Below are 26,275 nucleotides of genomic sequence, written 5' to 3'. Positions count from 1 at the left end.
GTTATACTGCAATGGTTTGTTAGTATCAAATTAGGAAATCCAAGTCTTTTTATGTACAATTACTTTTTTTCCACATACTAGAAGGTGCTGGATTTTCCATTTCTTCCTCATTTTGTTGGTATTACTGCTGTTTCTCTCTTCCTTACAGTATGTTGGAGCCACTAGCATTCATAAGACTGAATTTGGGCTTATTCTAAATTAGCAGTGAAATGGATACTTTTGCAGCAGAGCAGGCAAAGTGTATGCAAAGATTCTCAAATAATTACATGTTTTCCTAGAAAAAGTTTCAGAAAACTAAGTTGAATCTTGAAATAATATCACCTATGATGAAACGGTAATTCTGAATATCTGGAACATTTCAGCTGTATATATTTGTTTCTTACCGTTCTAATGCCATTGGTGCAAGTTATTCTTAACTGAAGGTCAGATAAGTTTTACGCTCACTAAATTTCTCCCCCAAAGTACACATTCAGAACTGCACATCAATAAAGGATGAAGCTGTGAGAGCTGTCCTTCAAGGCAGAAGTTTATTCCACTGCTGAAACTCATGCAAGTTTGAGCTTTCAAACTGTACAGCTACCAGTAAACTCCACACACACACCCCAAGAAATCACAACTAAATTCGATCCAGAATATTTGGATGCAGCTCTTCAATACTGCAAGTAATGATAAACACTCAGATATGGGAAGGGGTAAAGACCGGTATGTGAATAGAAAGAAGCAGGATATAGATTTCAAAACCAGATTTAGAGTTCAAGATTCTCAGTAGGATCATGTCAGAGACTGATGTCAGCTGGAAGAGACCTCAAGGTCTCTAGTCCAACATTTGTTTGAGTAGGGAGTATCACAACACTTGAGTGTGCCCATCCTACCAATAACCCTTGGCTGGCTGAACCTGGAAAGAAAAAATAAAATCAGTGATAGCACTTCATGTTGGAATATGAATAGCATAAGAAACTTAATGACCAGATAGGCTTCAATCTTCCTGAAGAGACCTTCTTGCTTGACAGCCTCTTGGAAAGTGTTTTTGCATTAATAATACATTCTCAGTGACTGTGAAGCAATGCAACTTTCCCTGATTATACCGATAAAACATTCAGCACTTCTGGATTTTCTTCATAATTCCTCCAAGTAGCTATGTTCAGTAAATTAACCTTACCTATCGAAGGCTGATGGCAGACAAAGCCAGGATAAACCAGCTTGTCTAAACCACAAACAGAGTGGTGAAACTCAAGAAGCAGCAGCACAGCTCAAACACAAAAAAAGGTTTTCAGAATTAGAAATGCTATTCCATGCTTTTCTGATTTCTTGCTTTGCAAATGCTATTAAAAATAGCAAGTACAACGCCTTACTTCTGAAAGTACACATCCTGATGAATACACAGCCCTCCCTCAGCCACGTGGCTCAAGGCACGCCGCAGTATTGCTCCTGCACTCTATTGAGCGGCCATCATCTTAGGCCACAAAATCTCTGCTGAAACATGACGACACCATAAATAGTTTAATTCAATCTGAAGAAAAAAGCCATAGCTTTTAATGTGTATCCTGCATAAGTATCAAATCATAAGGTTCATCCAAACCTTATGATGGGAGAGAAAACTCAATGAATTAGCATGACAATTTGCAGTCCTATTGAGCAAAAAATCACTTCAGAAAAGCAGGGATATAGGAGCTATATGAAAAGGAAACATCCTTGTATCACTGACAGGAAAATAGTAAACTCTTTCTTCAAGCATTTTAGTATAACAGCATTATTAAAATCTTTAGACTTTGAGTGAAAGCATTAGTTATTATGCCTACCAGGAATATTTTTCCTTGTCAAATTGCATTTTACCACGCTAATAAACACCAAGATTTGCATGTAAAAATTAGTCATGTTATCTCATTTATAGGTCAAAAGACAGAGACTAAAATAGTTTCTGCAATTTTCCCTAAATAACTAGGCTTTGCATATCAAGTTTTATGTCACATTAGAAATGAATGCAACCCAGACAGGATTTGAATAGCTGAGTTAATAAGAAAGAGGAAGATAAAAGCAGATAAAAAAAAATCTTGTGGTAAGATAAGCCTTTTGAAAAAAAGCTGCTTAAAAATCAAGTTCCTTTTTTTAAGGACCCTGGACCCTCAATGAACTAAGGATGAAACAGCTGTATGCAGGTCATTACTCAAGGTACTCACAAATTATGCTTACAGCCACTATACAAATGGTATGTCAGAGCAACTTAATGCCTTAAAAAAAAACATTTTAAATAACTCCAGCGTCTCATTCAGGGTAAATGCAGCTTCTACAGCTCCCACATAACTTGTGGAAGTAGAGTGGAGGATTTTGACTGCTTCTTGGGTATTTTAATAATAGCCAGATGACTAAGTCCTCCTCCCATTTTCGTAGCATTTAAGCCTATTACTAGGGTCCTCTTCCTCCTAACATTGTGGATTTGTAGGTACGAAGGAATATGAGCATGGTCACTTATATTTCCCTCCCCATTATGAGGCCCATTAGAGCACAGATAATTACAGGGGCACCATGTCTACTTTCCCCTGCACCACCTAGGCTTGGGTCACCCTCTTATCCAGAACCTGCAGATGACTACCAGCTTTTCAGCAGCAACCTACTGATGGCTAGTGAAGGTATCAGACCACTGTCTGCTCTTCTAGGTGGCAGCACATAATCAAAGCTCATTTGCTAGTCCCACACGTCAGGTGCTAAAACTGTGTTATGCATACAAGACATTATTTTGCAAACACAGTCATTAATTTGTGTTGCTATTCTGTCCTCACACCCCTCTTTCCATCTTTTGAATTCAGGCTGGCAAACATGGACATCTCCTGAAGTACTGTGCAAAACTGAGAACAGCAGATATCTTCCCCATCATCACCCTGACCCTCAAAATAATGTTTTATGTTGCCAGACACATGAAGGGACAAGGCCACCGGCAGATGACACCACAAGTTTATTTCCAGTAAGAACTGGGAGGCTGCAATCCTGCTTTGAGACATTATTTAGCTTCCTAAGCAGAGTAGCTATTTCCAAACTTTTTGCAGTCAGATCAGAGGAGTACATGTTACATGTGGAGCCTGCCAGCCAATGGGCAAGTTATTATATTTGAGGGACTAGGTCCGTGCCAACAAGCACCAGTGATGCAGGAGGGGCAAGACACAGATGTCTAAATACCTTGCTGGTCCCTTAAACCTCAGATCTGGTTGTACAAATAGTCAGATTAACTCAGTTCTTTGTGATAAATCAATCCCACCCCAGTCATAAACTGCAGCAATTCATTACACACACACACAGGTTTGTGCAAAGGTATGTTACTTCTTTGAGTCATATGCAACTGTATAGGTGGAGTTATTCATGCCTGAAGTACAAGGTGAACAGTTAACAGGATTTGGCCTCTGGGACAGTTGGACTCCAAAGACATGATTACCCAGACCTAGGACTGCTCTGCTGGGCTGAACCCAGAGCTCATCAGTCAAGGAAGGGGAGCTGTGGCCTCCACCCACACCTCCAGACCACACCTGACACCTCTCCTGTGCGTGCATGAGTGTGAAGGCACATAGGGGCAGGAAATGTAAACCAGGTAGGAAAGGCAAATTAGGCAGGGCCATTTTTACAAACACCATGAAGATACCCCAGCGCAGTGCATGGGAATTACCCAACATGCCTTGTTCTTGCACTGTTGCCCTGTACCGTCACGTCATTTTAGACAGAAGTACTGAGGTGGGAAACATCTTCTGGAGATTGTCACTGTTCAGCAAAATCCTAAGACATTAATATAGCAAGAAACTGGAAGACTAGAAGTTCAAGGATCTGACATACACAGCCACACACAAGCCACTGCTGTGCCTGATGCTCAGTATTGAGATGGAGCGGTGAGACACAGGTTTGTATTTGACTCTAAGACTGCATCTCACTTGCTACCCTTTCTCACCTTGTCCACAAAGCCCATCTGCAATCGTAACATTAATTGGCTGTTGTTGGGCTTTGATCACAAGTTGTTCAAGGTGAAGATTCTGTCCTTTACAGGTATAGCACACAGACAGCTGCGTAGAGAAAGCTGGCCCACAGTGCTGGGTCTGGCTGAGGCAGCTTCAGAGCAGCCCTGCTGGAGAGAGATGGACCAAGCCACCCTGCCCATTAAAATATCCAGAAGACAGCAAGACGCAAAGAGCTCAGACCTGTTTGCCAGTCCCAAGAATGCCAACTCTGTGCCCTAGGTAAACTGTATCCTACTGTTGTTTTACCGGCCTTAACACTGCATGTCTACAAACAGCAGCACTGTGAGCTTTTTTCTGCAAAAGGAAAAAGCCTGTTCCCAGCCTTTGTGACTGGAAAGAGAACATGACTCAGATTGTACTACTGTGGTAGCATCTGCCTGGGACAGTCACTCTGCAGAGATATCCTCTGCAGAGATCTCCTCAAAGCCCTATCACTTTGGAACTCTCCAGCAGAAGAGCACTGGAAGGCCAGATGCCCTGGCTTCTACTACACAGCCTTCTGAGCATACGGAGACTGTTCCTGAGGGAAGACCCACTGCATGGAGGTTGTCTCTCTAACCTGACACTACCATCCAACAAGGCAGAACCGTGGCTCTGAGGACTGACCTGGCTCTGAGGACCGCCAGAACTCAGTGGGGTGGCCAACTGCTTTCACTTTGCTGTTCCAGTAGACCAGCTGACAAGTCCTTCTGTATTTCCTAACAGGCTAACAGCATGCATCCCAGGCTGACCACAGCTTACCCCACACCCAGGCAGCAAAACCTCACCTGGGCCACTAGTGCCCAGCACCGGCCTGAACAAGAGAACAACAAGGGCCCTTGCAGAAAGGCCCAGAGGGCAGCATACCACTTGCCCCCATGCAACATTGACACATAACACCCCCAGTCCCTATCACAGACAAGATAAAAGTAGTAATGTGTCTTTTCTCCCAGTCTCTACTGCCAAAAAGTCAGTAAAGTCTTTACTCTGGCAGTCTTTATTGCCAGAAAGGGATTTCCCTGTGTCTTCAGGACTACAGAAGAGGGTATAGCATGTTCAGAGGAAGTGAGCCCTCCCTGTAGCAAGGCTAGCCTGCAGTCCTTCTCTCCATCCAGAAGTCCAGGAATAGTTCCGTACTGTGCAGCTTGACTCTTGCGTGGCTGATTTGTTTTTCAGCATCAGAGACGGAACATCATCATGTGATGTTTCTTCCCCTGCTAAGCATCTTTCTGACTGTGAAGAATCTGGCAAATGACCAAGTATTCTTTAACCTCCACATTAACTATTGTTAGCTTTGGCAAAGCCCACCTCCTGGGATGCCTGGCATGGTATTGCTTACTGCTGCAGCCTACAGGAACTGCTGTAGTGGCGAGATTCAGAGAATAGGGATCAGGTAGCAGATGCAAAACAGAGTCCTCACCCACAATGCCCTCCCTTCCTCTATTGCTTAATGTGGTTTGGGAGCAGCTACAACTTCTAAGCTTCTCACTGTTGGAAAAGGTTTAGAGACAGTGAATGTGCAGAAAAGAATAAAAACAAGAAGCTGTAAGTTAGCTGAGGCCAAATGTTACTTTTAGACCATCAAGGTGTGCTGGTAGCATTGCAGATCCATAGTGCACTACATTTATCTCCTCTCAGCTCCTACAAGATAGAGATGTTCATCTCTAGCCAGGTTTGACTTCTGGAAGGTGGCTGCACCAACACTTCCTCCACAGCAAACTCCAGGACTTCACTTGCACTCTTACTGCAACAGTCCTAACAGCCAAATCCTGCAACCCACTTCACAAAAACTAGGATATGGTCTTCTCCCCTCATTCTCATGAATAAGTCCAGCCAGTGCAATCAGTTATGGCTGCCCTGAGTAGCACCAGAGACGGGTCTTTAGCCCTTTTTTTAGATGACTGCAGGCTTTGCAAAGCATCAGCACCAAGCACATTCAGACAACCAAGTTGTCCTGAGATGGGAAGTCCTAGGCAGAAACATCCGCAGCAGTCACCAGAGACAGCTGAATTCAGGGACCAGAAGGTAGGTTTTCTTAAACAGACTTTATGTTGCTTAATATAGCACACACTGTTCTCCAGTATCTGCACAATGCTGAGTTTGAAACGTTCTCAGATTTGCACTAAGGAAGACTAGAGGGGTGGGAGAAGGGCTGCAGGAGGAAGCATTTAAAGAGAAGGGATGGCTTCAGAGAAACACTACACAAGCAGTAACCTCATAACACTGTACTTCCAACTGTATTACCTTACTAGGGACTCATTTACATGTTATTTTCATTACTAACCAGGCCTCTCCATGACAAGTCCACCTAGGATTAGTCACAAAAGCTGAAGATGCGAAGGATTTAAGCTGGCTCCTACCTTCCCTCTGAGGAGACATTGTGCATTGTGCCTCGCTATACATGGAGACAAAATTTGTCAGATCTGTGCACCACAGGCCTTCTCATGTCACTCAAACACTAAAGGAGTTTCAAGAATTATTTTAGTGCCAAAGCAACTGAATCCCTGCCATGAGCAAACGACTTCTGCCTGCTCATTTTCCCATTGAGATGCCAGAATTGCTTGTGTATTTCCTTTAAAATCGTCTCCACTTTGGATCTGTCCCATTCCGGTGCCTTGATTTCTGACGGGTTTGCTCTAAACAAATCTTTTTTCTGCATAGACAGAGTAAACCTGGAGAGTATTTGTTCCCCATCTTTACCCCATCAAGGAAAATCTCTAGTAAGAGTAAACTGGGTTTTTTTTTGCAAACAAAAACAGAGTAGTGACTTTTAGGGTTGTCTTGCACTCTGATAATCCTAATACCAAAGCCAAGAGCCTGGGAATACGGACTGCTGTGGAGCCCATCTTGTAACTAATAAACCCAAATACCAATAGCCTAACAGGATACCTTGTTCAGCTACTCAATGCATACTCAGTCAGTGACTGCATCATTACAGTTGCTGTCTGCACAAGATAGGAACCCCTTCTCAGGTGCTGCTTTTGCCACCAGCTAGCCAGACACTTTGTTTTATTGCAGATGTTACCTTTCTGCCGCCTGTACAACACCTCCAGCTACATGAGCTCCATCAGAAGTTCCACGGAGAGTCTTTTTCCTGCTTGTCTAGTGCATGACAAGGCACATCATATGTTATACTAAAGTCATAATCTGTTTCACATCAAGACATGTACCAGTAAGACATTCAAAAAGGTAAGGGTGTCCCACCTCAGGTTAACAGTGAAAACAGGGTGTATAGCCAAAAAAATAAAATTCAAGGGTAACTTGACTGCTGCAAGCTTTTAGTCTAAGTCAAGTCTTTGCAGAAACACTCTTTTAAAAGAGATACTTACCTGTCCACAAGCCCTGGCAATTCTATTGATCACTGCCCACAAGAAACTGTACTTCATAGGACATACTGCCTCCATATGATTGAAATAGCTTCCTTCCTTAATCAGCATATAATCAGATATTCCCACACAGGAGAACTATAGCCCTGATTGACAAGATAGTTACAAAAATAAACCTGAGGTTTAAATATAGCACGCTCGGCTCCCTGGAAGGTATGTAGTATTGTGTTATACAAGTCTACCATCATTTTCCTTGAATTAAGATAGTCCATATTCTCCTACTGCCTTCATCTCTATCAATTAAACAGCTACCAGATTTGTGTTCTACAGGAGAGCTGACACTTAGGGTTACGCAGGAATGGCAACTAGCTTTTCCTCTGCGTGAACTGACTTGCCACCAACATTTTATTGGCCATTAACATGCACAGATTTTGAGTTCATGTACCAGTTGAATGTGTGATGTCTGATGCAGTTGTAGAGGTAGGTAGGTAAATAGATATGCAGGACTACATAAGTATGTATGGAAACAAAATATATAATGCCAAACACGAAGGGATGTATTTGGGTGAGGTACATGTCTCTTTGTATGCAAACACATGAGCTAGGCAGGCAATATTATATTATTTTCTCTTTCTAGGGTGGACATACTCATTGCATTTCTCCCAATCTATCAGGATGTTCTGATGTGTTAAATATGCAACGTAATGGGGGCAGAGCTCTGTAGCCCCGTTGTTCTTGTTTTGGAAAAGAAATTATGTATTTTTTTTAAAAACATTCCAGTCATGAAATGCTTTTCATCTCTTACAAGCCTCCCCACTGCTGACTAAAAAACATTGGACAGAGCTCATATTCATTATGCAAATCCTTAGCATTAAGAAAACAAATCACCAACTAACATCTGTCTCACCCTAAAGGAAAATAAATGATTTTTTTTATAAAAAGAAACAAACCTAAGTCCAAACCCAAACCCACCCTTCCTTCCCCACACTCCACCACGCAGCTGACTGGATGCCCGTGCTGGAGCGGGCAGGGAAGCGCCTCCCCGAGCCCGCTTCCCCGCCGGTGCTGCAATGTACCCACCACAGCGGCGCGGCTCGGCTGCTCCCGGCCCCGTGCCGCGCACCCAGCCCGGCCACTGCGGTGCTGCCGCCGCCGCACCCCGCCCTCCCCCCGCGCACCCCGACCCACCTTTCCCTTCCATCGCGGAGCTTTGCGAGCGCCGGGGCGCCGGGAAGTTGCCGGAAGACGCGCTCCCTCCTTAGCCGAAAGCCCCGAGAGCCCGGCGGGCAGAGCCGGCCGCCGCTGCCTGCTCCGCGCTGGGGGACCGCGCCGTCACAGCCTCGGAGCTGCAAGCAAGCAAGCAAGCACCGGGGGGGTAGGGCGTGAGCCGCCGAGCCCCCCAGCCCCGCCACGGGGGGCAGCGGCGCGGGGTGCGGAGCGGGGGAAGCCGTTACCTGGCGCCGGCGGGAGCTGTCCCTGGCGGAGCGGTGCTGCGGGGGCGAGTGGCTCCGCGGCCCGCCGCGCTGCCTGGCACCGCCCGCATGCGCGCCCCGCCCGCGCCACGCCCCCGCGGCCCGCACCGCGGCACCGCCGGGCCCCCCGGCTGCGGGCTCCGCGGGCGCGGAGGAGGAGCCGGCAGGCGGCTGGCCCGGCCCCGGCCCCGACGCACAGCAACACGGGCACCGGCACCCGCTGATTCCCTGTGGGAGTGCTGCCGGAGTGCTCCCCGCCGAGCCGGGCACGCAAGTGCTCCCCCGGGTACACGGAGATAGCATCTGTGCGCCACAACACCGAACACCGCCCGGCTGCTGCATGAGCACCGGCTGGCTTCTGTAGCTGATGGGTGCATCGCACATGGTCTGGCGGGAACCCCCAGACCCAACACAGCACTCAAACTGCTGAAGTCAGAGGGATCGCTCTGCTCCCCAGTCTCCCTGTATCACGTAAACCAAACTGAGCCCACATCACCTGCAGACATGGAGAGGATCTTTCAGGAGATGCCCAGTCTCAGGTTCAGGCCTTCTCCGGAGGTGTTGTTTTAAGAATAATTATGCTGATTCATAAAACATCCACCTCGCAGCTAGTTTGTGCTTCTCTGCTTTTGCATCCAGCTGATGGATTTTGTTCTAACTGTTTAACAAAATAAACAGTTCCCTGCTAACGAGAAGTTAATAAAACATTCATACTGTGATCAAGTAATTTCTTCAGGGAACACAGATTGAGGTCCTTAAGTTTGTCCCTTTAAGGAAGTTTCTCTACACCGGGATTGTTCCTGAAGCTCTTAAATTTTTCCATATTTTTCAACTTCAGTATGGTGGGACTGGTAAAATCCCATCATAAGCATTCTGTGCTTTTATGATTTGTGGTACTCAAAAAGCAGCTCAAGGCATCCATTGTACTGCAAGCTTCACATGTAGAGGGTAGATGGCTCCAGCACTAGGTAAGTTTCTAAATACAGGAACAGTAATTTTCACCCACTGTTTCTTTATACATCCTCGTGTTTGTATTCACCTTCTCACCTACAGCCCAGTACTGGCAAAACAGACAGTGGTTATACATGCTTTTTTTCCCTCATGCTCCTCAGTCTGAGCTACTGTAGCCCATTCTGCCTACAGGCTTCCCCATTCCAAAGCAGAACCCTGAATGTGGTTATGGAAGTGAACATTGTGCACATGATCCCACCTTAGTACATGGTCAAGGCAGTTCTGAACAAAACCTGCTCCAGTCTCAGTTACCACCCGACAAGCTGGCAGAGCAATGAAGTTAGAGATGGCATATTAATCCAAGACTATGTCCCTGCAAAACAAATAGGAACAGCCCAGCTAGATGAAGACCCACCATGTAAAATTAATATATTAAGTGGCTGCTACCCATTTACTAACCCCCATGTTACCATTAATAACAAAATTAGGGTTTTCTTATTTCAGGACTGAATATTCAGGTTTGTAGGTGAGCTTTGAGTCAAAAAGCACTGTGGTAAACCAGATTTCATGATTTGACTAGAAGGTCAAAGTAAAATTCTATTGTTTCTTCAGTTTCTTTCATTCACTGGTGGAATCCCATTTCCCCATTGCTATGCCTTCACGCACCATCAATGCCAAACTGACCAGACTACACAGAAAGTCCACTTCTGTGCTTTTTCTGAAAAGCACTGAAACAATAACTCTTTCAAAGTCTATTAGTCCTTGTTAATGCTCTAAAATGCAATCAGAATATGCAAAGTGCTCAATAATTCCTTATCCTGTTCTTTTGAAACTTCTGGACTCATGTTCTCAACTCCCACAGGTCAAAACAGGTAAACTCTCAGAGGACATAAAGGTTCCTGGCATTCAACGTTCAAGAACAACATTCAACAAGATGAAGTGAGGTCAAAGAAACACCATCAAGTCTACCTCTTAAGGTACAGCTGCGCTTACGAAGAACAGTCTGAGGCACCATTTGGAATACCAGGCATTGGACCAAGGAACCAAGAAATTCTTTTCAAAGCTGTGCACTACCTGAAGAGCTAATAGGCACCAATAATTCAGCTTCACAGAAAAACCTGGGGAACAGGTCCTAGCTGCAGGCACCAGGCTGAGCTCCACTGCCATGGGAAGACTTGAAGACCAAGCTTCCCAAACATAGGAAACACATTTTTCCAATGTCCTGAAAGGTACAGCCATAACATGCTCCCCTTTAGTGAAGGTAAGTTGCTTTCTTTTAGGGTTTCCTTTCTTTGTGGAGGCTGTCTCAATGGAGAGGGGCTTGCCCTTGAGAACAAGACAAAAGAAACTTTTCTATTAATTTTTGCTTTTCTTTTGAGCACTAAAGCATTTCTTCCTTTGAGGTAATAGCAGGCAGGAGCATCATTCAAGCAAAACATCCAAACCCACTAATCCACACATTCATTTTCAATCACAGATTAAAAGATCTCTGCATTACATCCAAGATATCACTGTTTCCCTTCCAGATCCCAAAACTAGCAGAAGCCCTTAAGATACATGTTCTTAAAATAAGAAGTCTTGAAGGCTTGAAGAAAGCAGCCCCTACCTATGCAGAACAGAGATGGAGCACCTTCAAGACTTCCCTCCTCAATACAAAGAAGTAAAATTAAGGGAACAAAACCGTTGGCTATTTCCCCTCCCTTACCATTTACAGGTCACCTTTCAAAATGCCTATCAATAGAAAAGAATACAATATTCCCTGTACTCTACTCTAGCTTTCAACTGTGCATCTGCATTAGTGTCAAGCAAGCTGGACTAACTTGAGTTAGATCACTGTTTCTCCTCTAGCCCCTCAGGAAAGTCATATCTGTGTCTACTGTGGCTTTGCAAGTAACAAACATCATATGAGGATACACACATTAACAGCATCTCAGTAATGCATCAGGATGTTCTCCAAACCACAGTAAGACAAAGCATTGTGGCACTCAGGAGATGCAGATGTGCTGAAGCTGAACTTCTTCCCATGCACACCTTTTGGGCCAAAGTAGGAGAGCTTCTGAAGCACCACTCCCCTGTTCCAACATCCACAGGGTTGCCATGGGTGCTTCCCCCACTTGTCAGCTGTTTTCCTTGCATGTTCAAGCTTTGGGAGTAAGATGGAATGACAGTACAAATAAGAAGGTGGCTCAGTCTAAGCACAACTACCCTGTGCAGACCCTCCTCTTCATACTGCTTCAGTGTATCCTTGTCTCCTGTCATGGCAAGAAGATAACTAGGCAAGGGAAAGACAGGGTTATTCACCATTAATGTTAGCACTGTGTGGTTTCTGTAGGGCTGCCAACAGCCAGTCTTCTTCAGGGCCATCTGCACTGTTATGTGATTAGCAGGGCATACACTACTGAAGACTTGACCACCCCACCAGACCAATTGAGTTCAGGAACATCAGAGCCTAGAGCTACTTCTCTCCCCAGCAGTGACAGGACAGTGGTTATAGAGGTAAGGCTTCTAGCTGGCAGAGAAGAGCTCAGCATGTACAGACAAGAGGGTGCAGCAAGGACTTAGCTTGGCTACTCTCACATGATGCTCCGGAGCTGAAAATACTGCCCAGGCCTCTAGCTCCTGAGAAAGCTGCTGCTTCCCCCATAGATGGTGGATGCTGGGCAGAGCCCACTGCCTGCTGCAATTGATGCAGCACACAGACCTGGTAAAGCAAAGTGGCAATTTTGGCATTGCTGCAGACAGTAAACCCACATGATGATCATACATGGTTTCCCAGCTGCTGCTGCTCCTACCCATCTGCTACCCTGGCACAGTGCCTTCTTCTCCAGAGGGAACCTCCATTCGCAAGGGCAGAGGCACCAGTCAGCCTGCAAGGTCACGCACACACATGCTGCCATGTCTGCATAGGGCACTTCTGCAAGAACCTGGATGTGCCAGGAGGGAGCAGATCACTAGTGGTGGGATTTCACCTGCTCAGTGCTGGTTTCTGGTGATGGCCATCCAAAATGGCAGAAAACCCAGGCACAGAGACAGGATCTCAAGTGCTAGGGGACCTAGTTTCTGTACCAAGCTCTGCACAAAACTGGCCACAAGCCATCTTCAGTTCTTCACTTTGATTTCAAGGGAGTGTGAATCTAGGTGCTAATATCTCAGCCTGCTTCTGCACTGTCCAGAAGCCAGCTTCAGCACCCAGATCAGACTTCCCAGCTGGAGACAAAACTGCTTTCACTGCAGGTGACGGAAAGGCACTTGTCCTACCCAGAGCTAAAGACAATGAAGCTTAATCAAAAAGCAGCTACACTGAGTTCTAGCCAAGGGGGAGGAATAGCTACTGATCTTGATGTTCAGTGTGGGTCTAACCTTCAAAACAGTGTGCTCCTTGAAATCAGCTGCAATGGGGAGGCAGGACTTAAACCAAGTGCTTCTGGAATTCCTTTTTTTGGACTCTGAAGCACCTATTACCAAAAGCCAATGGGCATCATTAACTGCCACCATTAGCCAGCAGAACAGATTCCTTCAGGACAGAAAACAAAACAGCCCTGTACTGCATCATGCTAAGATGTCCTCGTGCCATGAGCTGTGCTCAAATAAGTGCGAGCCAAAGCAGCAGGTTCCAAGAAAATAGGCCATGACACAGCGGCAGGAAGGACCTCTAATACTACTGAAAAAGTAAAGAGTGCAGTAGGGGGGGAGAAGGGAAGTAAACAGAGACTAGAAGTTTATAATAATATAGGTAGAGTAAAATACAAAGAACATTCTACAAGCTTGTCCTACCCAGTCAGCCAGCCTGGATGGGTAAAACAGGTGGACATCCAGTCTACCACCATGCAGGTGATGCACATAGCTTCTGATTATGAACAGGAAAACCAGTAACTCTTAAATCATCAGCTGATGTAATTTCCTTACATCAAGTAGCTGCTAGAAGCATAGTATTATTGCATTAGGAGCCAGTATGTGGCATAAAGACCAAAGCAAGCCACAACTTTTGCGCAAGCACGGTCAGTTTAATTACGTAAAATTATTGATTAGATGATGTTGAGATAAATCCATCAGTATTATATTAATAAAGAAAAAAGTGTTAAGAAAGTCCCAAAAGTACCAAAATGAGGGGTATTTTGCAATTACTTGCAACTAAGTCAAAAATTACTGTGGAAGAAAATAATGGATGGAGGTAACCATCCTTGTACTCACATAGAGGAAAGTCCTTCTGATAAAGTACCACCAGCTTCCTTCTACTACTATTCTCCATAAACATCCATTATATACACCCATTTACATTAACAAGGGTCCTGATGTTGATGATACTTGGATCTGGCTGAAACAGCTCAACTCTTAATTCTAGTTTTCTGTGAGGTACTGAGCACCCTGAGCTCCTCAAAGTCCAGGAATGCTGATGGTTGTTCTCAGACCTTGCACCAATATGTTTTGTATTCAGGGCTAGCTCTCAGACCCAGAGACCCACCACAGACTTTTACTTGCTCAGTTTAGTAAATGAATCTGTCACTTCCTCTGCAAGCTGGGGATGGGGAGGAAGTTGTCTGCAATTCTGGTGTCCTCAACGTAACAAGGAAGGACTTGGAGCTGTCAGAGCAAGTCCAGAGGAGGGCCACGAGGATGCTCAGGGGACTGGAGCACCTCCCGTATGAAGATAGGCTGAGAAAGTTGGGGCTGTTCAGCCTGGAGAAGAGAAGGCTGCATGGAGACCTCATAGCAGCCTTCCAGTATCTGAAGGGGGCCTACAAAGAGAGACTCTTTGTCAGGGACTGTAGCAACAGGACAATGGGTAACAGGTTTAAACTTAAGTAAGGAAAGTTTACACTGGATATAAGGAGGAAGTTCTTTACTGTGAGAGTGGTTAGACACTGGAATGGGTTGCCCAGGGAAGCTGTGAATGCTCCATCCCTGGCAGTGTTCAAGGCCAGGTGGGGCAGAGCCTTGAGTGACATGGTTTAATGTGAGGTGTCCCTGTCCATGGCAGGGAGGTTGGAATTAGGTGATCTTAAGGTCCTTTCCAACCCTAACTATTCTATGATTCTAAGTCAGGTTGTTTTACCATTATAAAGGTTTAAGACTTTAATATAAAAGGAGAAAAAATGAAAATAAGCTGTTGAATGGTGCCACTTAAGCACTAGCCTCTCTTTGTCTTGATTTAAAAAAGTAATTACATTTGGAACGCTTTCACACAAGCAAAAAGCTTCACAGGGCAGAGGCAGGAAGGAGCTTCCTTCTGGCAACTCAACCTTCCTGAAAACCAGGTGTTCAAATGCTTGCAAAGAGTAGACTATCTTAAAATCCGATTTGCCTATGCCTAGTTGTTACAATAAAAACTACAAGCTCATCTCTACTCCACAGCCATCAGTGGTGAATGACATTCATGTTCTTTACCTGCTATTTCAAGAAATCGTAACAGACTGACCTCTGCCAAGGCACAAATCCCAGAAGTCAATTTTCTTGCCTTATGCGTACCACATAAGAGCCACTTCTAGAGCACTGACCCCTGTCTTCCGACCTCACAGTACAGTGAGATTCCCACTAAGAAGTCTATTCAATGTTAGTGTAAACCTATCACAATCCTAAGCATGTGCCAGACTGCTCCAGTGTCCCTAAGGTAAAGGACAAGCAGAGCCTTAGGCACAGAGTCATCTCCTACTCAGCTCCAGCATTATTTTCACTTGCCTATGTTTACCCCGTTCATTGTAATGCTCTTTTCCAGAATGCTAGAAAACAACAAATGCGATAAAAATCTTCAGAGGAGCCAAGACCATTAGCATCAGTGTATTCATAGCACAGCTTTCCCATGCCTTAGGGAACTGGATCTTTTTGTGATAACTCAAGCTGAAACACAAGAGTTTGTCCAGATACAAGAGGCACATAAATGCTACTTGATGTCAGCATCACTGATAGCCATGTTACTAGACCAGTTTAGAGCTCGAGTTGCTCTTGGCAGATATGAAAAACATTAAGAACAGAAGTGAAATTTAGAGTAAGTGTGAGCTATGTAATGGAAAACAAGGGGTAGAGGAGTGAGGAAGGGAGAATGACAAAAGCAGAGGGCAATCCTACCTGAATCAGCTCACCCTCAGCTGCACAGATGTGAAGGCAAACCCTTACGTGTGAAGTTATTTACCTCCACACTAGATAATTACATCAGGCAGTGACACAAACTTTGAGCACTTTAACAGCCATTGTAAAGACAAAGAAATATTCACATGCTTAACCTGAAGTACAAACTCTCACATTTTGCTATGGAAAATGAGGAAAACCAAAAAAGCTGGCTCAATTCTCCCCTGAAAAATCGAGCACAAAGGGATAGAATCCACAGAGCACCTTTATCCTGACATGGAAGACTTTGCAGGCTAAGGAGGCAGCTCTTCATACTTGTAGTAGAGACTTGACCCCTGAAGTGAATACTGTAAGTTCCACCTTGTCTGGATGAACCCTGACTCCAAAGCCACTTTAACCCACTCTAGCTTCCAGCAGCCTAACCTAGCCTACCAAGACACTGCCTGCTTCTACTCTGCTGAGGTCTTACAGAAAAGCTTGGATGGGTTGCTTGATTCACTTACGTATGTAAATAACAACCTCCTTAAGTGTTGCTTTCCTTGATTGACGCAATCTCATTGAATCCATCCCAGGAGTTCGGGTTGCAACCAACCCAAACGGTATGAAAATCAGCATGCCTGAAAGGCATGAAAAATGATTTTCACCCCATTTGGAGGCTCTTGCTTGCTTCCCCCTTGGCAGCTGTAGCCACAGTATGGCCAAGAGATGCAGAGGAGTTCAGCTACATCACCCATCTTTAAAACCTACCTACACACCTTTAACCCTAGACTTGTAAAGCATGACTCTCTAGAAGGAGCTCAGATCTACATGGTGAGTACAAGCTTCCTTCTTGCCATAGGTGGAGTAGTCTTAACAACCTATAGTATTTTCTAAACATTGCATTTTCTAAGTGACAGTTAAATATAAATGTAGAAATTAGTGGAGATTCAAGGAAGAATCTGGGATTGCACTCTCTATCTCTGCTCTTGTTGCACACCTCTCAAAGGATGAAACAAAACTGGTATTACAGCATTTGTAACCTGCTGCCAGTTAGATGGTCAAATGGACCACAGCAAGCATAGCACTGAGTTAGAAGAACCACATACTCCTGAGCAGATTCTTCCTTTATTCTAGAGTCCAGTATATGTTAAGTATAAAAGGCTGGCTTTCCCCATCATAGGTATGAGATCAAGTTGGGTTTTGGAGGTTTTCTCAAGAACCAAGTCCAGAAAGCATTCAACTTACCACCTAGATGGGATCAGAAAAAGTCATATTTTTCTGCCTATAGGCTTAAATTATAGGTTTAAACTAACAATAGTGTGTGTGTGACTTTCAACTAACATAGTAAAGTACATCAAACTGTTCTAACTTGCTATCACATAAAGAGTCCTGCTGATGATGAAGGAACATCATAGGACTGATAATTAAGGAGGCAGTAAATAAGACCAAGGATGCTAACATTCAAGATAACAGAGACTGAAACAGAATCAAGGACATACCAACTGCTAACACGGCACTAGGACCTTGGGAGCATGCGCAAACACTGAGGTCCCTCAGTAAACACAGTGAGGAAGACTATTGGTGACCATCAGAGACCCCCACTCAATAAGAAAGTGAATGCATAATTAGAATGTAGATATTATAATTAGTTCCTGGAAATCTCATGTGTATGTAAATAGTTTCCTGGAAAAGCTGTAAATATGCATGAATATGCTAAATGTATAGATGCTGTCAGCAAGTAACGGGTGCGCTCACCTTTGCGAAACTATTTCCATGTGCACCCAGTGCTGCAATAAAGAATGCCTGCTTTCTAAAACTCCAAATTCAGTCTTAGAGAGTTTTGCAGTAATATGCCCATCTTCCAGCATTGCCCTTGAAGATCCTGCTCTGGCCCAGAAGCCCTGGAATGGCAAAGTTTTCTAGCTGTGTCAGTGGTTCACATATCTGCCACAGAGACCAGAGCTGGCCATGACAGCCAGCTGAGAGGATATGTCAAGGAGCACACGCCTGACACTAGCTATCCCAGCCATGGTCAAAGCTGAACTCCATGTGCTTCAGGAGATTCAGAACAGAATCACTATTTCCCTTTCCCAGGATCTCATTTTCTGCTGCACATAAAATTAGTCTTTCCACCCCCGCATTTCTAGAACCTTTTTCTTAGCTGACTGATGAGGTAAAAGGGTATTTCTGTTTCTTATTCAAAGTGGCTATCTTTCAAAACTGAAATATCAGAACCAAGCTGCAGCTTTAACAAACAGTGCTAAGAGGACATTCCTCTTGTCAGAGGAGCAGCTGTGCAGAGAATGAATGGTGGGAAGAAGAGAACAGATCTTGTTCTGGTCTTGCCCTTTTTTTTTTTATTATTTTTTTTACAATTTTACAGTATTTGTTGCATTTGTAGTTGGCTTTGCAGAAACACCAACCTTACACAGCACCATGTATTAAAATAGCTGCGATCTGAAAATCCAGTGACCTATCCAAGGCAAGTGACATGTGGGTTGAAGACCTGATCGCATTGTCCATTGTCTCTCAAAAAAGCAGGAATGGCTGAAGATGAGGGGACACTGAAGAGATCTGCTCTAGACTGATTGAAGCCAATAGCTAGATCTGCATAGAGATCTTCGGGATAGACCAGTTTCCTTCTGTGCTCAGATTAGGGAGATATGACAAGGCATCCACAAAGGCAATTTACTGTTTGTATGAGATCAGTCAAGTAAGAAGTAAAGGGAGTAAAGAAAGAGCCCAAGGACAGAATGATATGGGACAGTTGCACAGTTTTAATTGGAAAAGGCCAAAGGGAAGAACAGCATCCTCCGAGGGACTGTGTGGAAGACAGTTTTGGTGGAAAGGGAAGAACAAAGGAGGAATATTCCAGGTGGTAAGAGTAAGGACATGAGAGGAATGAAAGGCTGACTGATGAAGGCACTTTGCAAGTCAAGGTGAAGAGATGGGCTGTATTTAGAGAAACATGTGGGAGCTTGAATAGCAAGTTTGTTTTGTAAGGAATAGCTGCCAGAAGAGAGGGTGGACTGAAGGGGAAGAATAACAGCATGGATAGGAATAGATACAGGGAGTCTAGGAGATGGGAGAAGTGTGTCTGCACTCAGATCCAAGGACAAGAAAGGAGAGGACATCATCTTGAATGTTTTTTTAAACTTAGAAGAAGAGAATTTGGTCAGAAAGAAAAAAGAAGGCAGTGGAGGAAGGTTTGGACTGACTCAAAGTGGCAGGAAGCCAGTTGTGACTGAATCCCATGCCAGCAAGAAAGCTGGAGAAGGAAAATTATTTAGTCAGCAAGGTGGCAAAATTGGAAAAGTTTAGCACTATCAGCATGGCAATAGGTTTTGAGACCCTCCAAGTGACAGAAGCAGAGGAAGCCGTGGGTGGGGTGAAACAGACAAGAGATTCAGGATGACAGGGGAATCATCTGTAGTAACCAAAAGGACAGATAGCAAGGAAACAAGAAGATGCAATGTCAAGGCTGAGAGCAGCAGAAACACCAAGTGATGGGATGTGCAGCCAACTGGCAACAGCCAAAAAAAGCCAGTAGCAACATAAAGTGGAAAAGGAATGGGGTTCTTTTCTAGTGGGAAGGTGTTTTCCTGCCAGCACCAAGAAAGCACTAACTGGCAAACAGCTCCAAAATAAAAGCATTTGCTGGAAATATTTTCTGCTTGATCCTGAAGATTTCCCATGCTGTGAATATCTAAGCAACAAAACTACATCCTCAGTGCAATGCTCAGGATGCCAACTCTAAGGTGACAGCACCAGGTAGGAGTAATGTTGAACTGAAACACCCAGGGTCAGTGCATGCAGACTCCTTCCCTAAGCAGCCCTCAGTCTGTGAGCTCCAGCTAAGCCATCTCCCCCATTCCCTGGCTGCAGCCCTCCTACACTCACGAAGCATTGCAATTCTGGCATCTGCACACAGACATGAGCCACGTTTGCCACATGGAAGAAAGCTCTCATCTCCCTGCCCAGCACCCAGGCTTGCCACAGCCAACTGCTATTTCTCCCCTCCCTGCAGTACCTATTCTCTCCCTTGTTTTTTTCATTTCTCCTTCCCCTGCTTTCAGCTGCTTCTCATCCCGCACTAGGCTCAGCCTCCTTCCCCAGACACAGCTGAGCACTGTTGTCTCGCAGTTGCCCCATGCTTCCTCCAGTGTCATGATCTAGGGGTAGCACCGTCTTAGATGTAGGTGTCTAGCCCCTTGGCAGTGACCATTCCATACAGTCATTAGGCATCAGCAGCTTCCCGAGGCCACACGTGGTTGTGCATGAACCTCTGCCCTCTCCTGGCTGGAACCAGAAATGTCGATCTCTGTTTTTATCCCCATCCCCAGCGCTGTACACAGCTTGAGCACTTCCCGAATTATTTACACTCCAGGCTTATTTTAACAGTCCTTGCAAAGTTGTGGGTCTGCATAGGATACATTTTATACCTCTAAGCATATTAAAGTTTCTCAAATGCCTTTTCCATAGCACACATATGCAGTGTGGTACCAACATAAAAAAAGCCAACATAAATCGTGACACTCGGCTATGCATGGAGCTGCTCCAAGTGCACCTGTTATCCTCTAGCCTCTATCTTGCAGCATGCATCCCAAATGCCAATCATCGTTGATAAGGAATCTTCTTAGCTACTAGGGTCAGGTTCATAGAGTTGTTTCTTTATAGTCCCTTCAGCAGTTCTTATTCCCATTTGCACATATTTAAGTGGGTCTTAAGGTCTTAATTTCAAGTTTGGGGAGGCTGGATATACTGGGTGCCAGTTTTTCTGTATGCTCTGATGCTCCAGGTGTCAGGCAGTCTAAATCACTGCCTTTTGGACCAAATTAGGTAACATGAACAGAGCCCTCCTTTAGGCACTTCTACAAACACAAGCTCAAGCAGCTTCATTCCAAATCCACACTGGGGTAGCCCTTTACCAGAGATGGGATCAGAACATGGATCACCTCACTCAACCCTCTCACAGCAGCAGGCAAGGAGCCCTGCCTCTGTGACAGGCAGGTTAACACCATATGTTGTTCTTGCTGGAGTACATAACTCTTTTTGCCATCCCAATTTGTGTAAATTGGCATCATATACCAGTCCCCTCACGCACACACTTTGTATGAATTCAAGCAAAGCAAATGCAGGAAGCTGTCACCCCAAGCCACTCAATAACTGACTTCTCACCTACAGTGAGAAATAGCAGGAGACTTCAGTTACAATGCCCATGGCAACGCAGCTTTACCACTTGTGTATATTTATTTAAATGCATTACAGATATTGCCATAAACAAGGAGTTCCAAGTACCACAGATGCACAAGGGGGCATTCGCCCATTATTTCTGCCTGATCCTGGCACTACAATCCCCATCCTGATTAAATTACTGAGGGTAGGATTACCAGCAAGATAATCAGATGCAGTGTCTAATCTGGATAACCCAGTATTACTGGGCCTCACAACCCAGGATTTCGCTGACCACCCTGCCACGGCATTCCAGAGCATTACATCTCATTTCCACCACTTAAAGGATTCAAACATCTAAGAGACTTGTGCAGAGGGAAAGGCTAAGGAACATAATCACAATTTCAGTTAAATGCAATAGTTTGCTTAACTGCTGTGGTTCTGAGAGCCCCCAGATCCAGCACAGCTAGGATTTCAGAGCAGTCACTTATCTGAGTGTCTCCCTGCATATTTAGAGGCTCCAGAATCTACACCTTTGTTTTTTTAATAAACCCTTGAGATCAGACCCTATCTGTCAGGAGCAGGTGAGTGCAGCTTCATCGGTCTCAAAGCAACAGCTCTTTTTGGTCTGAATACCCTCCTTGACCCTCCTCCAAGCTTTCTACTTTATTGGCTTTAGCCTTGCCAAACAACATATGTGCTTGTAGGTGGCCATGATGTCTTTCAAGAAGGAGATACCAAGGATAGGTACAAGATCTGAAAGTAAAGATTATCTTGTGCTTGAAGGACTTCAATAACTCATCAAAAGATTTGTCAAAACTTCTTGCCTACCAGCTGCAAGCATGGTGCAGCTCATCCCTACTCTTACCCTATAATTGCTCATCCCTACTCTTACCTCCCCATATTTTTGCAAGTTTCTCATTCTGGAACAGAAAGCAAGGGCTCAGTGATGCCCTGAAAAGAAAGTCCAGCTTTGGGAATCTGAACCTTGGCTGGCTGCTGCCCTACACAGCAAGCACGGTTTTGCTCAGCAACAAAATGGCCTTGATAGGGCACAAAGACAGAAAATGAATCTGATCTTTCACCAAGTCCTCCATTGTTCATAGACAGCATGAGAGAGTATTTTAAAATCTATTCTGCAGACCTGCACAGCCTGAACTCCTGTTCTGCTAAAAAAATGAATCACTTAGATGCTTTCATCACCTTATCAAAGTCCTTCGTAGCTCCCGCCTGCCCTCCCATGAAGAGTCTGATCTCCTTTCAGGAAAAAGGATAAAGCTGTCCTTCAGCAAAGCTGCTTCTCAGTGAAGCATTGTGCTGGTTTTGTAAGAACATCAGACATCTCCAGGTGTCCCTCAAACAAGTGTCTATCAATAGTTGCAGTTCAGATTTTTCCCAAGCAGCTCACAGAAAACAGACTGTGGGCATCTGACTCCCATTTGAAGGGCATGTTAGGAATGTGATTCACAGAAGAGATGTCCAGATTAAATTTCTGATGCTGCATAACTATGTGGGTCCAGCTTATCTCCAATTACAAAGGCAAACAGGGAGGAGAGTACTGTGAAGGAAAAAGCTGAGCTGAGAACAGATGAAAATGTTGCTGGCTGCCATCGGTTCATACTCACTGCCAAAAGCAAGGTCATGTAATGCTATCTTTCTGCATTGTTAAAAATCTCAAGGGTAAAAGGGCACTATCATTTCAACAATATAGATGGCTGCATTAAACAATCTCCCACTAGAGATGATGACTTGTTACCCAGGATAATCAAATGCTTCAGCAATTCTGAAAATCCACAAGATCTGGAGCCCTCATTTGCTAAGCATCAGGGACAGGAAGCAGGCACAGGAACTGGCCACCCAGTAGGTAAGATAAATACCCATAAGGAAGATCAAAATTTCACAAAAAAAATAACAACCCAAAAAATCTTTAGAGACAGGTGCTAGATCCTGATAGAATGGAGGGTACAGGAGAAAGAAGATGGTGGATCTTGTTTTCATACTTTACCATTAAAACTCTGAAGTTACGAACTCCAGCTTCTGCCCATCTCCACTGATCTGCTAATCAGGCTATACAGAGAACAATGATAATGCACCTACCGCCTGTGACCTAGGGACCTGCCTGAAATTCTTACTTCAGGACCAACAGAACCAGCCTCTCCAACACTTGTTGGATTTACCTCTTTGGGGTTTTGTTTGCCTTTTTAACAAGTCACTCATAGGGAAGCTCTCCCTTGGGCCCACACCCTTAAGACAGCTCACATGAAGGCTTCACTAAGATCTCAGACAGCAACTGCTCTCATCTTTATGTGTAGGATAGTATAATCATACCCTTTAGCTATGCTTATAGGTAAGCAGAGTTGTAATAACATAACAATAGGATAGACATCAAGTTCTAAACAATACTCCTTCTCAAGAGCAGGACATGGCTTTTCCAGGCTATATTTTTTACTTTAGAAAGGCAGATAAGTGAGGTGCTATATCACAGTAAAGAATTGCAACCTTTAAAACACAGTAAGCCAAAATCAGACTGCACTGGGTAAGCACGTATAAGCAATGGTAGATTGAAGAGTATATTGGTACATAGTTTCTGCTTTTAAGAAGCTGGAAACTTTGTGGAGGCAACAACGACTTTGAGAACACAGCCTAGGACACTGATGTATTAGCATTAAAAAAAATGCACACTTAACGCTCTGCTGATGACTCTCATACAGTTTCAGTCAGTGAAGCCACTACTGCGAGCATTTCAGCAGGGGTAATCCAAAGTCAAAATGCAGACAACACTCATCAGGTAAGGATCTAACCAAGCTACTGAATTTGCTTGATCACGAGAGCTCAGCTATTTTCACAGCTGGGGCAGCCTCCTGGCTCACAGCAAGCAGCCTTGCAGGGCTAACTGTGCTGCAGCTCAAAGAACCCAGCACTAGCAGAAACATGGCTCTTCATGCTTATCTGCTCCCAGACTGTGCTCAGGTGAGCACCCTATAGGATATGTACAAAGTCCATGGGCAACAAGACTTATCAGGCTTTTGCTCCCTCAACTCACAAAGTAAAAGAATACCCCCTTCCTAGCAACTCATCATATAAGCCAAGTAAACATTTCACCTTCCCTCCAAGACACCTCATAAGGGTTTACAACAACTGATAAATACCTGTTGGTATCCAGTTTACTAGTGGTAGTAGTAAAAAATGGTGACTCTGTGCCAGGATACATCCTTTCTTTACAATCTGACCACTTACTGCCCCACAGATGAACATGGGCAGGTGCTGCAGGCTGAGCCAGTGTTATCACACAAGGAACAAACATTTACATACAGCTTGAGGGCATCAGCATTTCTAAGGATTCTTGCCTTCAAGATCAAGCAGGTTTCTCCTGCTCTTCCCAAACCAAGCTCCTCCGGATATCACATGTACAAGGCAGTCACACTAACAACTTCTCCTTGTTTTATTACCTCGATCCTTTCCCAAGTAAAAAGCAGCAGCAGGACACTTGTTGCTTCAAAAACTCCTAACATTGCCTCAGGCTCTCTAGGCACCCCAAATCCTGGAATACACAAACCCTAGCTTTTCATCTTACTCAGCTCACAAGTTTACTTGCAGCTTTGCTGTAATCTCTAGATGATAACAAGAAATGGAAAGGTGAAAAAGGTGAGTGCACACATGCCTCAGAACAGGGGATCACCTTTTCCACCATTTCACAGCTGAGGATCTAGCTGTCTTCTGACCCCAGTGTCCGCCCCCCCGAGGAGCTTTGGGCAGACCCAGTATGCAGAGTTGCTTCTTTATGAACAGATCCATACTAATCCCACATAAAGGCTCACATACTTCTCAGTCCATCACTGCCTTTCCACTGATTGTAGCTCCCATCCAACCACCCCTCAAAGCACAGAGCCCTATCAGCATAACCTACCTAATGCCTCCCTTCTTTATAATCTTGCTTTGCCACATGGCTGCTGCTGCATCTACCCCTGACCTGCACTGCTACTGCTGCACCCAACCTTCCTAAGCAGTCAGCTGTGTGAGTATACAGCAGTGGCCAGGTGTGCCACAAAGGTCAGGGAAGAAATAAGTGCAGAAAGAAACAAGAAAACTAAGTTGTTTTTCTCCTCCTATTCCACTCTCCTGTGTAATACAGAGGTGGAGGGCAATCATAAAGCTCAGTCATCATCACAATTACTCCACCCTGCAGATGGAATAAGAAGGTGATCCCAGACCCTCCAGGCCTGCCTGTCATAAGTGACCTCCCTCCATGTATCAGCTGTGTGCTTAGAGCAAATGAATTGGTTTTTGCATGAACAAATTCCAGATCCAGCCACTGGCAATCCTGAGGACATGCAGCTCCTGTTAATCTGGTGAGAGCAGCATGTGCTCAACTACTTGGGCAATCAGGCCCAGCTGCAGGCTGAGTGGCTGGTTAGTGCATAACAATGTTGGATGGAGCATGGAGGCTGACAGAAGCTGTGCAGAAAGATGTAACACACATGCACTAGTTCTGAGAGCCAAGTCAGGGTTATGTGTCCCCTCTTTAGTATGCATGAGGATAGGAATTTGTAGGCACTAAGCAGATAAGGGGGGCAGAACCCAGCTGGCTGTGTTTTGATGTGCTTGGAGATAGCCCATCTGCCTTTGAGTATATGGTTAATGCACATTTGCCCCAGAAAGAGTGGTGTTCTTTCCTTAATTTTGGCTGGTAATACCACCTGCAGTTTCAGCAACAGTTGTTTTTGTAAGATATGCGAACCACAAAAAAAAAAAAAAATAACAACAACAACAAAAAAAAACTAAACAAAAAATATTGAGAATCACTTAGCAAATAGTGCAGTCAATCTTGTTTCTTTGCTCATCTGAGCTAGTGTGCTCTCTGGTGAGTGTTAACATTTGCATAAGGAACATTAGAGCAGCACTTAACAGTTTGAGGCACTGCATTTCCTACTACTGATTGCTACCATTCAAGCCCAGCTATAATACATGTCAGGAGATATAAACTAGGAGGCAGCTATGTCCCCACTGGGAGCCATGATATATTATCACTCTCTTCAAATGAACCTGGAGAAATACTATATATATATACTTAACATAAATTCCTGGCTCTGATAGCAAAGGAATTTCAGTGGCTACAGAATTGCAAATCAACATAATCTCCGTGTGACTAGACTAAAAATCAGGTGCTAAAACTGTGTTATGCATACAAGACATTATTTTACAAACACAGTCATTAATTTGTGTTGCTATTCCATCCTCACACCCCTCTTTCCATCTTTTGAATTCAGGCTGGCAAATATGGACATCTGCTGAAGTACTGTGCAAAACTGAGAACAGCAGATATCTTCCCCATCATCAC

At 44.5% G+C, this 26,275-nt stretch overlaps 1 protein-coding gene across 1 annotated transcript in view; it reads right to left on the bottom strand.

Moving 5' to 3' along the window:
• Positions 1-8,869, bottom strand: part of FGF12 (fibroblast growth factor 12) — a 234,748-nt gene extending 225,879 nt beyond the window's left edge. The window contains exons 1-2 of the mRNA XM_061345738.1: positions 8,755-8,869; positions 8,489-8,646 (exon numbers count right to left, since the gene is read on the bottom strand). Of these exons, the coding sequence (XP_061201722.1) occupies positions 8,489-8,501 (13 nt within the window). The 5' untranslated portion in view covers positions 8,502-8,646; positions 8,755-8,869. The remainder of the gene's footprint in view (positions 1-8,488; positions 8,647-8,754) is intronic.
• Positions 8,870-26,275: the final 17,406 nt, after the last annotated feature.

This window comes from Neopsephotus bourkii, unplaced genomic scaffold, assembly GCF_033783945.1.
Source record: "Neopsephotus bourkii isolate Nb327-2 ecotype Australia unplaced genomic scaffold, CSIRO-AGI_Nbou_v1 NB_234, whole genome shotgun sequence".
Classification (NCBI taxonomy): domain Eukaryota; kingdom Metazoa; phylum Chordata; class Aves; order Psittaciformes; family Psittacidae; genus Neopsephotus; species Neopsephotus bourkii.
The sequence above is the reverse complement of the archived record's forward strand: the minus strand, read 5'-3'. Positions and strand labels throughout refer to the sequence as shown.